Consider the following 15,660-nt stretch of genomic DNA (forward strand, 5'->3'; position numbering starts at 1 on the left):
AATACAATACTTACCTTTTATAGCCTACCTGTGGGGACAAATTGGTATACAGTTTCCTACTTACCCTCAAAAGATATATATTTTATGACTCTTACTGTCCCCTCAAACAGCTTTCAAAATGTGTTAAGGTTTTATTATTATTATTATTAATATTATTATTATTATTTTTAGGAGGCAGTTCCAGGGCATTTTTCGCCATCTGATGGTCCGTTGTGGTGTCACACCAAGTGGGTCAGGCAAGATGAGACTGTGTCCCTATCAGCTGCGGACATTTACTCTGCTTTAATAGTAGAGGAAGAGCTCCCCTCCCCATTTACAAACATTTCTGCAGTCATATGTGACCACAGCACATTGCTGAAACCCAATTTGGAATTGAGAACCAACATTTCATGCTTTTGTCTTTTGTTGTCTCTGTATTTCTCAAAGTAAGGCTGCACCAAATTGCAAAACTACCCTGAAGTTACATAATGCCAGCACAAGCAAGGAGCTGTGCAAAACAGTTCTTTTTCAAGGGTTTTAGCTCCCTGTGTGTGTGTGCGTGTAACAGAGATAAATTCAAAGGGTCAAACTTGTTTACTAAAGTGTGAAATTAATTCATTAATACATTTATTAATATTTTACCATATGTCTTTGTTAAAGAGCACAATAAAAATGATTTCAGCATGAAAGCAGGTATTTTTAATGTGTAACAGTGACCTATGTCATAACTACATCTCGGCAGTTTGTAACAACCCAAGTCGTGAGAAACTCAGGTAAAAATTTGTGGAGTTCCAATAATTGTAGTTGGGCATACACCTTAGAAATAAATGCTTTGGAGGCGCATGGGAGACCCATCCAAGATGGCGGCAACGTTGATCGTCAGCTCCAATAAGCAGCGTCAGTCTATGAGGTGTCTATGTATTTGACTATGGATAATTCTAACAGTCACATTGTATTTCCGGGGCATCACCCCCCAAAACACTTCCAGTCTGTTGCCAACTGTTCAGGTATGAGTGTTTGCTATGGTGCAACGGGGAGAAAAAAAAATCATACAGATGCCGATAGTTATGGACAAGATCTGAGAAATGCTCTTCAAAACTATCTGCCATTGTGCTTACCTATGACCTGTCGTGTTCAAGCTCTTGTTTGCGTTCAAGTCAATACTGCAACTTGCGATACGTTACCCCGAGTTAACATGAGCAGCTTACGTGCCAAATGAATGGTAGAAACACGAGGCAGCCATGACACACACACGGATATGTTGCTAACAGCAAGTATATCCCACCCCTAAGATGCCTAGAGGTGACTCTGTTGTGATTTGGTGCTATATAAATAAAGCTGAATTGAATTGAACTGAACAGTTTACCTGTAAACTTAGCTTGTGTATAGCGTAAAGTTCTGTGAGCTGTTTATCCCCTCAACCTCTGAGGCCTCATGCCCTGATTTAATCCTTTCAAAACTCAACATGCTGCATACTGCTATTAAACAACCATAAATAAGTCTCTAACTTTAACCCTTTAAAACCCAACCGAAGAGTTTACTTCTGATTTATGACCTTAGTTTTAATGGCAAACATGGTGACAGTGGAGGAGATTTGATGCACATCCTCAGAAACGACTAAAATAGGTGGTCTGTGCAGCCATTTAATCCATCACGGCTAAGTCTTCTTATTTTTTTTCCTTTTGCTGATTGTATGTAAGCTATACTGCCCAGCATTGGACATATGATTTTGTATCTGCAAGCTCTCTGACAATGGACTAAATTACATTTGAAATGAATGCAGAGGATGGGCTGAAGGCTCTGTTCGCATGCATATTTAACAATGAGACAAATGAGCCCTTTGCCTTGATTAGGGAGGGGAAAGTGCAAGACGGAGCCAAGCTCCGTGTTTCTCTCATCTCCTCCTTCAGATTTTATATTGATCAAATCCTACCAACAATTTCTCCATTAAATTAGCACAACTCAACATTATCATCAGCCTTTTATTGTGCCACAAATTTCAACCTGTACTGAAAAGCATTAAGACTGAGGGGGCATCACCCTCACATATATCTGCAGGTGCAATAATTAAGAGCTAGAAAAATAATTTTAATTTAACATTTGAATTGTTGCTTTAAAGGGCACTCAATGACCGGCTACCCGGGACCGAAACTTCTCCCCATTTTAAAACTTCAGCAACGCGGCCTTCAAGTCTGTATTCTGTGTTGTGACTTCAGCTCAGAGATGTATGAACTCTTGTTCTGCAACCACAAAATTTTGTATCAACCCAGAATCTGAGCAGTGAAATGTTGTGCCAAAAGCTCCATTTCATGTATTACAGGCAGCCCTTCAGGGAATACTCCTGTGTGATTAATTTCCATTTCAAAGCTAAAAGCTCATGGAATGATGTCAGGGAAAAGGGTTTGAAGTGGTGCACATTCAAATGTGAGTAAAAAATAAAATAAATAACAACACTCAGAGGGAGACAGCAACATGCAGTGGCACAAAACAAAAATATGTTTCAAACGTTTGAACGTGGGTACCCACTATATGCAAGCAACCTCACTTCTACGCCTGCACACACACACATTAACACACACTTTTAAAGCAGCTCAGGGTCACACTTTTGATTTCCTCGCTTGTTACTTCGTTTGACTATCATATGAAAGCAGGCTTCTAACCACATGTGGTTCTCTCTTCTGCATTCTTCCTTCACATTTTTTATTACACCACCTACCCAGTTCTGCCACCTGCCACCCCTCCCTCGCCACCACCACCAACACCCCCTTAAATCCTGTAGTCTCTAATTGGCCCAATGTCCTTCACAACAGAGAGCAGCACTAAGAGCTGGACGGAGCGTGCTAGCAGGCTAATAGAGACATCTCGAAATGCCAGGTCACTGACTGGACCGCTAACTCTCCCCCCAGCCTCGTCATGCTGCTTACAGTTAACCTTTTCATTAGACGGCGTTTGTCGACAACAGGGCTTTTCTAGTCATGTGTGTGGGCTGTCAAAGGGTTACAGCGGGGCAGAAAATGAAAGGGTGTGTGATGTGTTTTTTTTTTCAGTAAGCATAGCAATAAAGGAGTCTGACCAAAAAGTTATCCTGAAAACGCTCTTAATGTACATCTTAATGTAGTGTAGCAGAAAATGACTTATTCATTGTTATTCAAATGCCTTTATAATCTTTTATTTGCATGTAAGATAACTAAGATAACTGAGATAACTTGAATTGCATTTACAGGAAGCTTTGTTTGTAACTTGTGTTTATAGCTCCATGCTAATGGATGGGGTTAATCCTTCCCCAAACCAGCTACATGTCATAAAATCTGTTATCTCTTAACCTGAAGGACTTGCATACTAACTGACCCTACTCTCCTGCATCAGACACATACAGACTTCTGATCTCTTTGCACAGTTTTTAATAAATATCGGTTAAAAGTCTAATTTCAGCTCACATCTTTAATTTAGATTTTCACCACAGTAGAATATTGATAATTTGATGGCTTTACATTATTATATCTAGATTTAAAAGTAGTGGGTGTAACGATTAGTGCTGGTCAAGAATTCATTGTAGAAAATTATACAATTTTCTGTAATTATGAACAAGATTAAATAATTAATTTAAAAGTATTGTATTGCATATTTTAAAAACAAAAGTGTAGTAACTTTTGGTTTGCAAACCCTCACAAACTGCTTTTTAACAGCAGTTTCCTTGAGTAGCAGGTAAAATATTGTAAATCTCAACTTGAACATTGATGTAATAAAATCAAATACACATGTCTAAAAACATGAGGTAATCAAGATTCCTTGAACCTTGAACCAATATCTGATGAATTTCCAGCCGTGTTTCATCGCTGTGACATATCACTAACAAGGTGGTGACATGTTTAACATTCACAAAAGTTATTTAAATTAGCACATTTTCACATAAAATCTGCATTGAAAGAAAAGACTCATGAAGATAATCAGTTTTTAATGACTTTTAAAACTTAAAACTTTAAAATAAATAAATGCTGTAACACTTCTTTAGCTTTACATTTTTTCGTAGTAAATGAGCGCAGTATGTCAGGAACACGTTTTCAGCAAGCGCTGAAGCAGAGTTTAAATGTCAATGTCAGCGTCCGTTTTATTTACATTTACAACCCCACAAAGTGCTGTAAAATAAAACAGTAAAACAATACAAAATAATGATTAAACATGAAAACAAAGTTAAATTAAAGTGGTCGTCTGTTAATTGGAAGGTTGTTGGTTTGATCCTGGCTTCCCCAGACTACATGTCGAAGCATCCTTGGGTAAGAAACTGAACCCCAAATAGCCTCCAAAGGATGTGACTTGTAGTGTAAAAGCACTTTGAGTGGTCAAAATGACTAGAAAAACACTAGATATATACATGTGATAAGATGTATAAAGCAGGCTTCTAATCCCTTCTGCATTCTGCAGATATATATACCCACAACCATCTGTAATTGTAAATAAAAATCAAAAAGTAAGTGTAAGTAAAAATCATTACAAACTTTTGCAGACTAAACAGAGAAACCTGTAAGCCTAATCAGCACGATGTAAACTCTCTTCCTAAGAGCTGTGGTGCAACAATCGCTCATTAATAAGAAAAAGTTGTCACTCCAGGTTTGAATCTAAACCCAAAGCTCATATTTCAAAAGCTGCCTGAACCTATCCGTCACTGGGTATGACTGAACAAAGCTCAGCTCCTTGCGACTTTGTTTCCTTACTTTTTAAAATTGATATACTTTCATGACTTCAGCCTTATCTTCTCAATGCCCTGGTGATAACAGCAGAGCATTGAAAACACATTCTTTAGCATCAGGAGTTTCTTCTTTCAGTCGAAGCACAAAAGTTACTTTGTGGTTTGCATTTTTCAGTCCATCTGAGAGACGGTGAGCTCGCCTCTGTGCAAATCATTACATTCTGTGGTCAATGTTCATTTTTAAACATCAACTTTCCTACTTGGATCCATGGGAAATCATTTATTCTAAAGATCTTATCTTTTTAATGATTTATATTACTCTTATCCCTCACACAAAGTCTCTTGGCAAAGCTGTGCTCAGACCTCATCTTATAATTTGATCATTATCAATTTATGCAGACAAAGGTGACATTTATTAAATAAACACTACTTGCTTGTGTTTAATCAGAGATAGTTAAACTGTTTTATGATGCCAACAGGAGCGTATCCTGTTTCAGAGATAATCATGAAGCCGACTGATTATCCACTGGTTAACCTTTACTGGCTGCAGATCAGATCATCTTCTCGGGGTAAGGAAAAGAAAAAAAGAGTTCACCAAACAGCAAAACTATGACTTTTTTTAAAAACTGGCCTTCTATAAACTGAAGGTAAACTATTCTGCCATCACTGTGATATCCACAACTTGTCTGTGTTAATCAGTTAAAAAAAAAATCAAGTGTTGAAATAATCAACTTAAATCTGTCAGCCTGCTTAAAATGTATAATGGTCAGGCCCTGTGTGGGCAGCTGTTGACTCTGGTGGGTCCTACAGTGTAATTTACAGTGTTCTAGCAACACGTCTAAGAATCTTGCCAATCAAAGCAAATAAAAGCTCATTTATGCTCAGCGCAGAAGACAAACACTCCGACGGTAAGATGTCCGTCCATCTGCCTCATTTACGCATTAATTTGGTCGGTTTTTGGAACCTTGCGGATCCGTCGCTTGACACAGTAAAACGGAGCAATATGAACGGAAATCTCGGGGTCAGTATTGAGCAGTACAGCTGACATGCAACCAACAAAAGGAACAAACCAGAGAAGAAGCGGAACAGGAAAAATGAGAAGCAGAAGAAGACGATGAGGACAACAACTGTAGAGATGTTGGGAGCTTTTGAAGAAAGGCTCTGCACAGTGGCGTGCACAGACAATTTCGGGAGCAGGTGCTCAGTGAAAAATAAGGGCACCTTGTGCAGCTTGTAGAACCGCCAGCTGCCTTATTATAGCAGTATGAGATCTTTCTTCTTCATCACCTGCCTCCTCATCATCATTGGTGCTGAATGTGTATTTGTATCTAGGTGGAATCGGGGGTGTAACCATATATGGTAATTATAGGTTTTAGTGTGCCCTGCCAGAGGAGTAAAAATGTAAATTAGCCTAAGGCTAACTCTGGTACAATGCATCAAATGGCAACATTTATGTTTAAATTGTACATGGACCTTCATAAATAAAAAAAATCCTCCTTGCTGCTTGATGGTTGCTTTATTCAGGAGAGCAGAGAGTTGGTCTGCCTGCTCTAGTTTCTTTTCTTTCTTTTTCTCTCCTCAATCGTTCCTTTCTAGGCATGCTACAATTGGTAAATGAAAAGAAACCAACGGTATGAATAAAACTGCTTGGTGACATTACAACGAGGTAGACGGCTACTTTTTCTGCTTGACATTTGGCAAATAAATTACTGCCAATGTGTTAATTATGTAGACTAATGTACACCTACACTGTTGTGACTATCTGTCTATATTAATGAAATGAGGTACACAGTTGTCCGGGTCCTAGGTCATGCCGTCTGGTTCATTTACTTTTTGCTCTGCACACTCACACAGTAAAGCTACGTCCTTCTTTAGCCCTATACATCTCCGCCAGATGCTGTAAACAACACAGTTTTCCTTAATTGTGATGAAAATCACAATTACACTGTTGAGAAAATTAGTAATTTTTTCATTTCTTTAAAAAACGGGATATTGTGGGTAAAAAAATGGCTCATGACTGCAGATTTTTTTTGTTTTGTGATGTAGGGCCGTACTTAGTGCTTCTCTACGCGTTGTCATGTTTGATTATGATAATAATAATAATTGATAATTAAAGGCAAATTCATTTAACAATTGTAAAATATCGAGTAAAAAGTATCGGTATAGGTGATACTTGCCCTTGATTTACTTGGTATAACAAAATCTGCAGTATCGGCCAGCTACTCTACAGCCATCTACAACCTGAGCTGCAGGGGGCGTCAGAGATTTCACACACCTGGATCCTCACTCCGACGGATTTTCTAGAACTAAATTTAACATATTCTTTTAATCATAATTTATTAAACTATCTTTAACTAAGATAATCAATGATCACGTCAACGTGGGCCACATACAACAATAAAAAAGTTATAACTTTGAAAAGGGTACTTTCTCTGTCCAGAGGTCAATGGACAAATGCTCTAGCACCACCTATTGTCTATGCACACTACTGGCTATGCGAGTGTGTTGGTGGTTGCAGACAACTTTACAGTGGTGCATCACCACCAACAACCAGTGTCATGAGTTCAGAGCAGCGACATATGAGAACTTATGAAAAACATATGTCCCTAATTACGTACTTAAGAGACCATGAATGGACCTTAAGAGTTTGAGCACCTACTGACATAATCAGCTGTCAAAAGGAAGTGTGACCTCCTGTTGTGAGTAAATAGTTATTTTCAAATTCTCAATGCAATTAATTTACAGATGATTTTGATGTTTCAGTGATTGAACATTTCCCCTGATGCACATTATAGAAGCCAAAACAGACAACCAGAAGAAAAGTTGTTCAGCCAACTCTGTGCAACATGACTAGATAAAAAAATAGAAGATTAAATTAGTTGTTTATCTAATCTTTATATGGTTCAGATGTGGTTGTGGTGTGAAAAGACATCAGATTTTATTGATGAGTCGAGGCAGAAAGAGGGAGGTTACCCGAATGGATAGGAGTTATAGCATGTGTAAATGGCTGAACTGTGCATATATAGTATATGATAAAGAATGTCTGCATTATTAAACAGCCAAATAAAACATTCATGAATATAATTTATACTGACACGATAATGCAAGGTTCCCTTTATTGTTTTAAGAGTACTGATGTGTGGTTGTGGTAACTGGGATTAAATAGATGTTTACCAGCTCAGCTGCCTCATGAATTTGTTATATTTTGTTCAAGATTCCATATAATATTAATAATTTAATCATAACAATATCAACAAATTAAATAAATGAATGTTTTTCTTTCATTTTAAATTCTCTTTTAAGAAAATCAACCAAATTTTGTTACTTTATCTTTTTTCCCCTTATATCTAAAAATCTTTATTTCCTTTATATTCATAAAACTCCTCCCGGCAAAGCAAAATTCTTTGGTTCAAAACTCAAATATGAGTGGTAATGTCAAGGCTTTGTGTCTTAAATCCTTTATATCCTCCAAGAAGTGTTAACGAGAACAGACCAAATGTTAAAAGATCTTACTTGATGTCGCTTTCTTGGACACGCTCCTCATCCAGATCTTCAATAAACTTATCCCCCTTCATCCAGTAGATGAGCGGACTGACGTCTCCGCTGTATCCAAAGAATGCTCTACATGTCAGGTTGACAGGACTTCCTGTGAGAGACATAAGACAGGATATGAAGGGAGCTTTTTTCAGATTATACAAGCATAATGTCTGCAACATTCAGTCCAGCAGCTGAAAACAAACACAGATGCATCTGTTTAAACAAACACACACAATGAGCAAATCATCTGTGCTATAAATTGATCTCTGCTTCTAAACATCTTGACTTAAAGCTATTAAACTAATTCTCTTGTCAGACTACACTTCACAAGCCTCATAGCAGCCTCTCTAAATCCATCAATTTTCTAAACATTTACTAGATCTCCAGAGATGCGTTCTTATACCATTTCAGACCCTTTTTTAAACCCTCTGAATTCCTCTCAAACTTTAAAACACTCTTTCACTCAAACTTCATAACAATTCTGTGCCTCTATAAAAGATTATACTCTTACATTGTCTTTTTTTTTTGTCATATTCTGCTTTTAAATATCAATCACTCCATTTTGCTGAGAGTTCATTGGAAAAATTTCAACCCAAAAAGCACAAAAAGCTGTGATTTTTACTTTTCAAAAATCCTTATAGCTATTGTAAAACTCACAATACTCGCCACTTTTTTCTGAACATCCTAATTATGAGTTTAAATTGCACATGATCTACTCAGTTTTTTGGGTATTCTTGTGATGAGGTGTTTGCCCTTGTGGATTTACAGAACTGGAGTGTTGATGAAGTTGACCCTTATTCCCCTTGCTACATCCATCACAGCCTTTGATGTGGATTAGAAAAGAAATTATGTTAATTATTACCAGCTAAGGTCAATGCACCAGTGCAATGGCTTGAGCATGTACAACTAATAATAATTCTATTTATATTCAAAAAGAAAGAACTGAGTGAAAGTAAGTTTTAAGAAGTGGTGAGGAAAAATTAAATGCAAACAAATTACTGACAGACATGTCAGCAAAGCAAAAGGTAATTGTAGAAGAGAATAGTTCTATAAGTATTTCATAACAGTCAAAGGTTGTAACACAACTCTTTTTTATCGCTGTCCTCCATGTGTAACTCTCCACACGAGTCTAGTTCTCTGTACAGAGTGGGGATTTCAACAAGCTGCAGTCCTTGATGTATATTTTTAAACCTTGTACCTATTTTGCATTGCAAATAAACCTCACTTGTATGTCCAAGATGTTACAGACATTGAATTGAATAATGAGAATAATGTATTATAAATATATAAATAATACATAATCATGTTGTCATTCTGTACTCTGAGTTTTATTAGCCTAAATATTGATTTAACATAAATACCTTGTGCGTGTGTATATGTATTGCACCTATTTGTTTATTTTCATGTGAAAGTACATGGTTAAAGCTCTGCTCTAGAATCTTTGGCTATAATTATTCATTATCATTATTCATAAGTATTATTTGTAAGTATGCATTGTCATAGCTACATTTCTGGGGTGGCATACACCATTAAAACAATGTTATGAGTGAGCGAGTGACTGTGGCAAGATGGCCGCCAGCACGGACAGTTGACTTCGTTGGCCAACAGCGAGGTTGAGAGAGCTAGCCTTTATTGTATCTATGGTTCCACAAATGCCAAAGCTAGCTAGTTTCGCACTAGCAAACAACTAGCTAACCACAGCTAGCTGGTTTTGCTAGTTTATGAGCTCTGTAGCTGTATTTGAACTCTCTAGCTTTGATTCTTTTTACTTACTAGTTTGTGTGCCTGCTGTTGTGCCTTAAGCGGCAGTTGATTGTAGAAGAGAAGCAACAGCTACAGTTGTAAACTAGCTAAACCAAACTAGTTTCAATAGTTTTTTAAGGGTTCTAGTGGCCTTTATTTAACTGTGGTTGGACAAGAAAGGGGTCTGAGAGCAGGGGATAACATGCAGTTGTTGAGCCAGTTTTACCAGTTAATCATGTTCCTTATAACCTCTGCATGTATAAGTGCATGTACATGAGCTCTAACTACATAACTAGCTCTAACTCAGATTTTTTCACTTTCTAGTTTGTGTGGCTGCTGTTCTAGGAAGATAATTGCTATGTTGGATTTTTATAGCTATTTTGCTGAAAACATGTGCATTCTGAGAAAAACTTTGATTAAATTGGTAAAACTTGATCAAAACAGTAAAGTGTGAGCTGTAAAATTATGAAAATGCTCTACAAGATGCTAAAACATGCTAAAACCTTGCTTCAAGCTGAGTAAAGCTGTAAATTGGGTGAACATTCCTATTTTCTTTGACATTACAAGTAACCCCTTTCATAGCATTTAATGCAGTTGTGAATAAATGATATTGATCAGTGTGCACAACCCTTAAATTCAAAGTGTTTATCACCAACTTTATATTAGTTTGCTTTCCTGTGTTCACATTTTGTGTCTTCATACAGGTGAATTTCCTAGAAAGCTGCTTTCTTTCCACCACATTTTCTTTTCTGTCTATGTATGTCAAACAGTAAAAAAGAGTCTCAAACCGTGCCTGAATAGAGAATGTGCCCATTTTTGGTGAGAATTTTTTTATTTTAAGAAGGATTCACTGGTCTGATAAAATCAAGCTTCGCTAACAGGCAAAATTTCCATCCACATTCACTTTATCTTTGCAGTGATTTTGGCAATACCTTTTTGTGGAATATTCTTCCACAGAGAAAGTTAAGAATAACATAAGGTCTCCAACATTTTCTCAGATAGTCTGCATCACACCTCATGCAGAAGAAGCTAACAGGCGCTGCAATAAGACTTGCCAGAAAGATGTTCCTGCTATGGTGGAGAGACCTCACTCTTGAGATGCAATGAATCGCAATGTGAGTCCCCTCTTTTTTATGATACGACACACTCGTGAACCTGTTCTACACTGTGAGAAAATGGCTGCATGTCATGAAAGGGTGTGAAAAGGTGCAGAGACAAAAGAGCCCTAAAGTTTTAACAACGGTATCTCAGTGGAGCCACATACATTGACCAGCATGTTGCACAGACGACCTAGCTAACTATTTACATATTTTCATGTCCAAACAGGAAAGATACCACAATTATGTATATGAGAAATGTTGCCTTTTTCTGCTGCCTCTTGACCAGGTCATCACTGTAAATCAGAACATGTTCTCAATTGACTCACTAAATAAATGTTAAAAAAATGCACAGAAACAGTTCACATCAGAAGGAGTTTCCTCTTTGTTTGGCTCATTTTCAATGCACATCCTCTGTGACTGGAGTCAGATAATCCCCCTTTTAAACTCATTTTCTCTCTGCTTTGGATTAGAGACATCTTACTTTTTTTTTCATGCTTATGACACATATGCTGAAACCACTGGTGCATCCGTGAATGTGTGGTCTGTGCTGAGACAAGTGAGAGCAAGCTGGGGATTGACACAGATCCACAAGAAAAGCTTTACCAGTCTTGTGTCCAGGAAGGCAAAAAAGGTGATTCAGCATCGCTTCATGCTCATTGGCCCTGTGGTGACAGCTCAGAAGTCTGTGAGATGGGAGATAACCGCAGCGTATAATTGGGTACTTGCTAGTTCAAAGATAATAGGGATTTTATTTTACCAAGGCCTGCTCTAATTTGGCCCTCTAGTGCAGTCTAGCACACTCAGATGATAGCTATAGTGTTAACAGGGAAAATCTGGTATGGAGATACAGAGAAGCCCTGAACTGGAGAAGAGTTTTGCATTTTTGTCTCACGGCTCAGCACAAATATTGTCTACAGTTGAAAGATAAGGGCTGTGTGTGTTGTATGAGTGTAAAAGTGAAACAGATGGAGAAAATGAGTTTTGGGAAAGCTGGGATACGTGTCCTGGACCACACATACACACACTCACAGAGCTGCTCAGCCTCTTAATTCCACCAGGGGTCTCTGTGGTGCTACAAAGCATGAGAGCCAGAATGCAGGAAAAGCTCTTAAAACCAACCGCAACAACAAACCTGAGCACAATATTTTGACAGGTGCAGACAACAGTAAAAGGAAACATAGATCCTTTTGTGTGCCGCCTCTGATGTCAGAAGGCTTCACCCATGGATCTAAACAGCATGTTGGGTTGCAGCATTGATGGATCCACTGCTGATCTGACACTAGCTGTATTGTCTTATTACATAGGATTCCCCGTGCATATGGCTGCTTGTTATTCGCTTAACTATGTTGTATTAATTTGCACTGGCTTAACTCTGAGCAGCTAAGACTGCAGAGGCAGAGGGAATGTGCTCAGTCTGGAAAATACATAAACAGCCAGGCAGGGATTTAAGCATTCAGATCCTAACATTTAAATCCCAACCTCTGGTCTTGGTCAGAGGAGTAAAGTGAGTCTTAATGCGATTGTCTCCTCTCTCTTATCTCACTGCGCCTCTAGAGCATCTCTCTCAGTCACTGTGGCCGTGGGATGAAGACGTCAGCAAAGATTCCCGTGGCTAAGCAGTCAGACCAAAAGCTATGAAACTCAAACGACCACAGAGAAGTGGAAAACAGGAAAAGAGGGTCAGAGTCAGAGAGAGCAGTCATGGATGCATTTCTACATCTGAGTGCATGTGACACCGGTATTCCACAAGGGGGAAAAAAAAAGCACATGGGCTTGTTTGTACAGATGAGAGAGAGAAAATAGGGAAAGCTACACAGAGGAATCGCACACATGGGATAGAACAAACCATTCTTCATGCCAAATTGAAAGGCTTCCAGCTCTGAGAGAGCAGAGCATTGTATCGTCCTTGTGTACTGAAGATTACATAGATTACAGATCACTACATCTGCAAGCAGCGTGTGCACCATCCATGCTGAGTAAATTTATCACTATTCCCCACTCTGATCTAAACCATCTAGTAGTGCATAGGAAAGACCTTTCTCATCTTTCTTTCTCACTCTTTCTTTTCAGGAGTTTTGCTTTGTGAAGGGCATGTTTAAGAACAGAAGGGTGAAGACACAGAACGATAAGGTTTTTGGTGGGGTGGGAGGCCATCTTAGAGCTGGCAATTGAAGACCCACGAATAGCGTACTTTTTAGATAACCAGTAATCAAATAAAGAAGTTTGGAAGCAATATTGCTATATGGAAAAATTTAACAGATAAAGCAAATGTTAAAAAGGACAACCTTACGATTAGATGGTTGCTTTTCTGGATTTTTTTTTGTTTTAACTTCAGATCAATCGACTAACTGCAGGAGATGAGGCATATTCACGGCCAAGGTATAAATAACTCTACAAGTCCAATCTAGAGGTGCTGAAGGCATTAATAAGTTGCTGAAGGTCTTTTGGTGCAAGATAAGATTTTACTTTAGAAATGTGCTTTAACTGATAAAAAGTAGACTTGACTATTGCAATCATTTGCTTCACTCCAAGATTTCTAAGTTTTGGGAACACTGAGAAGAAAGATGACTAAGTATATTAGTTTACTTAACCAAAGGGAAACAATTACCAAATACAATAACTTCAGGGTTGTTTTTAATAAATAATAATATATTTTATTTAAAAAGTGCCTTTCAAAACACCCAAGGACACTGTACAGAAGAACCTTAAAACCACTAAAAACAATAAGCACAAAAAAAACACAGAACAGAGGAAAAGATTAAGATGGTGAGTGTGACTAGATGATGTAGGACTGTCTGAACAAATGTGTTTTGAGTTGGGATTTGAAGAGTGGAAGAAAGTCTATGGTATGGATATCAAGGGGAAGAGAGTTCCAGAGGTGGGGAGCCAAGCGGCTGAATGTTCGGTCCCCCATAGTGACGAGGTGGGCAGGGGGGACAATAAGCTGGAGAGAGAAGGAGATGCGGAGTGAACGGACAGGAGTAGCAATGTGCAGGAGATCAGATGTATATGGTGGAGTCATATTGTCAAGTGCTTTGAATGCAATGAGGAGAATTTTGAAGTTAATTCTTGTTTTATGGGGAGCCAGTGAAGTTATTGCAAGATGGGGGTGATGTGGTGAGTGGTAGGGGTCCGTGTAATGATACGTGCTGGAGAGTTTTGGAGGAGCTGCAGTTCCTGGAGGGAGTGGTTGGGGAGACCAAAGAGAAGTGAGTTGCAGTAGTCAATCCAGGAGGTAACAAGGCTGTGGATAAGGATGGCAGTGGTGTGGGGGGTGAGAGAGGGGCGGAGATGGGAAATTTTTCTCAAATTAAAGTATGCAGATCGGGTGATATCATTAATGTGGGAGTGAAAAGAGAGTGTGCTGTCGAGGATGACACCCAGACTCTTTACCTGAGGGGAGGAAAGGACAGTTGAGTTGGTCATGGAAATGGGAAAACTGATAGATTTGGAGAGTGTGTGGGACGTGCCTACCTCTGTTTTAGAACTGTTATGTTTGAGGAAGTTGGATGAAAACCAAGAATTAATTTCTTGTAGACAGGTGGTAAGGGAGGTTGGTGGAAGTGAAGAGGATGGTTTGGTAGAGAGGTAGAGTTGGGTGTTGTCCGCATAGCAATGAAAATGAATATTGTGTCAGCAAAAATATAACAGAGTGAAAGAATGTAGATAATGAAAAAGAGAGGCCCCAGGACAGAGCCTTGGGGCACACCAGCAGAGACAGGGAAAGAGTCAAATGTTGCTGTGAGGTCAAGAAGGATGAGAATGGATAGTAAAACAGAATCTGAAGCTATAAGAAGGTCAGTGGAGATTTTGAGGAGCGCTGTTTCAGTACTGTGAATGGGACGAAACTGGAATAAAACTGCTCATAAATATTATTAGTGATAAGATGGTTATGAAGTTGAGAAGCAACAGATTTTTCAAGGAATTTGGAAATTAAGGTTAAACTGGAAATCGAACGTAGGTTATTGAAATAATTTTTTTTTTAATCATAACTGAGAAAATTCTACATTAACCAGTATTTGATATCTTTCAGACAGTTAAACAGAGGCTGCAATGGGACAAAGAAATCGGGTTTAAAAAGAAAAAAAAAGTATGTCTTCACTGTAACTTTGAAAGAAAATCTATTTCTTGAAAATGCATTCCAACAACATTGGGCCCAAAATAGACCCTTGAGGTACACCAGAACAAATGAGGGCTGAGGATAAGTAATAGCCTACAATGGTTATATTAAAAGATCTCCTAGAGCACTAAGATTTTAACCATGTCAAATTTGTCTTTAAGACCAATGACATCCCCAAATCCCTATCAATTGTGTCAAATGCAGTATTTAAATCTAAAAGAACCAAAATAGCACAGCAACCAAAGTCAATAATTAAAAGAAAATCTTTTAAAACTCTTAAAAGTGTTGTCTTAGTGCTTTGGCAGAATTTTAAACCCGATTGGAACTCTTCACAAATCCTATACAGACGTCTTTAGTGCCTAAGGCCAAATATACACTTGCTTTTAATAATGCATCATGTTTATCATTGCTGCTTTGCACATTATGTGTTTGTTTGAAGCGTTGTTTGTGGACATCCTCAGAAATTAATACTACGCGTTTGCAAGCTAAGTAAC

The 15,660-nt window shown here is 38.2% G+C and overlaps 1 protein-coding gene across 7 annotated transcripts in view; it reads right to left on the minus strand.

Annotated features, from left to right (window-relative positions):
- LOC121635881 (interleukin-1 receptor accessory protein-like 1) overlaps positions 1 to 15,660 on the minus strand; it is a 393,288-nt gene that overhangs the window by 37,134 nt on the left and 340,494 nt on the right. For all 7 annotated transcript variants that reach the window (XM_041979267.1, XM_041979264.1, XM_041979263.1 and 4 more), the window contains exon 7: positions 8,180 to 8,312. In XM_041979267.1, coding sequence (XP_041835201.1) covers positions 8,180 to 8,312 — 133 coding nt within the window. The remainder of the gene's footprint in view (positions 1 to 8,179; positions 8,313 to 15,660) is intronic.

The sequence above is a fragment of the Melanotaenia boesemani genome, chromosome 24 (assembly GCF_017639745.1).
Source record: "Melanotaenia boesemani isolate fMelBoe1 chromosome 24, fMelBoe1.pri, whole genome shotgun sequence".
Classification (NCBI taxonomy): Eukaryota; Metazoa; Chordata; class Actinopteri; order Atheriniformes; family Melanotaeniidae; genus Melanotaenia; species Melanotaenia boesemani.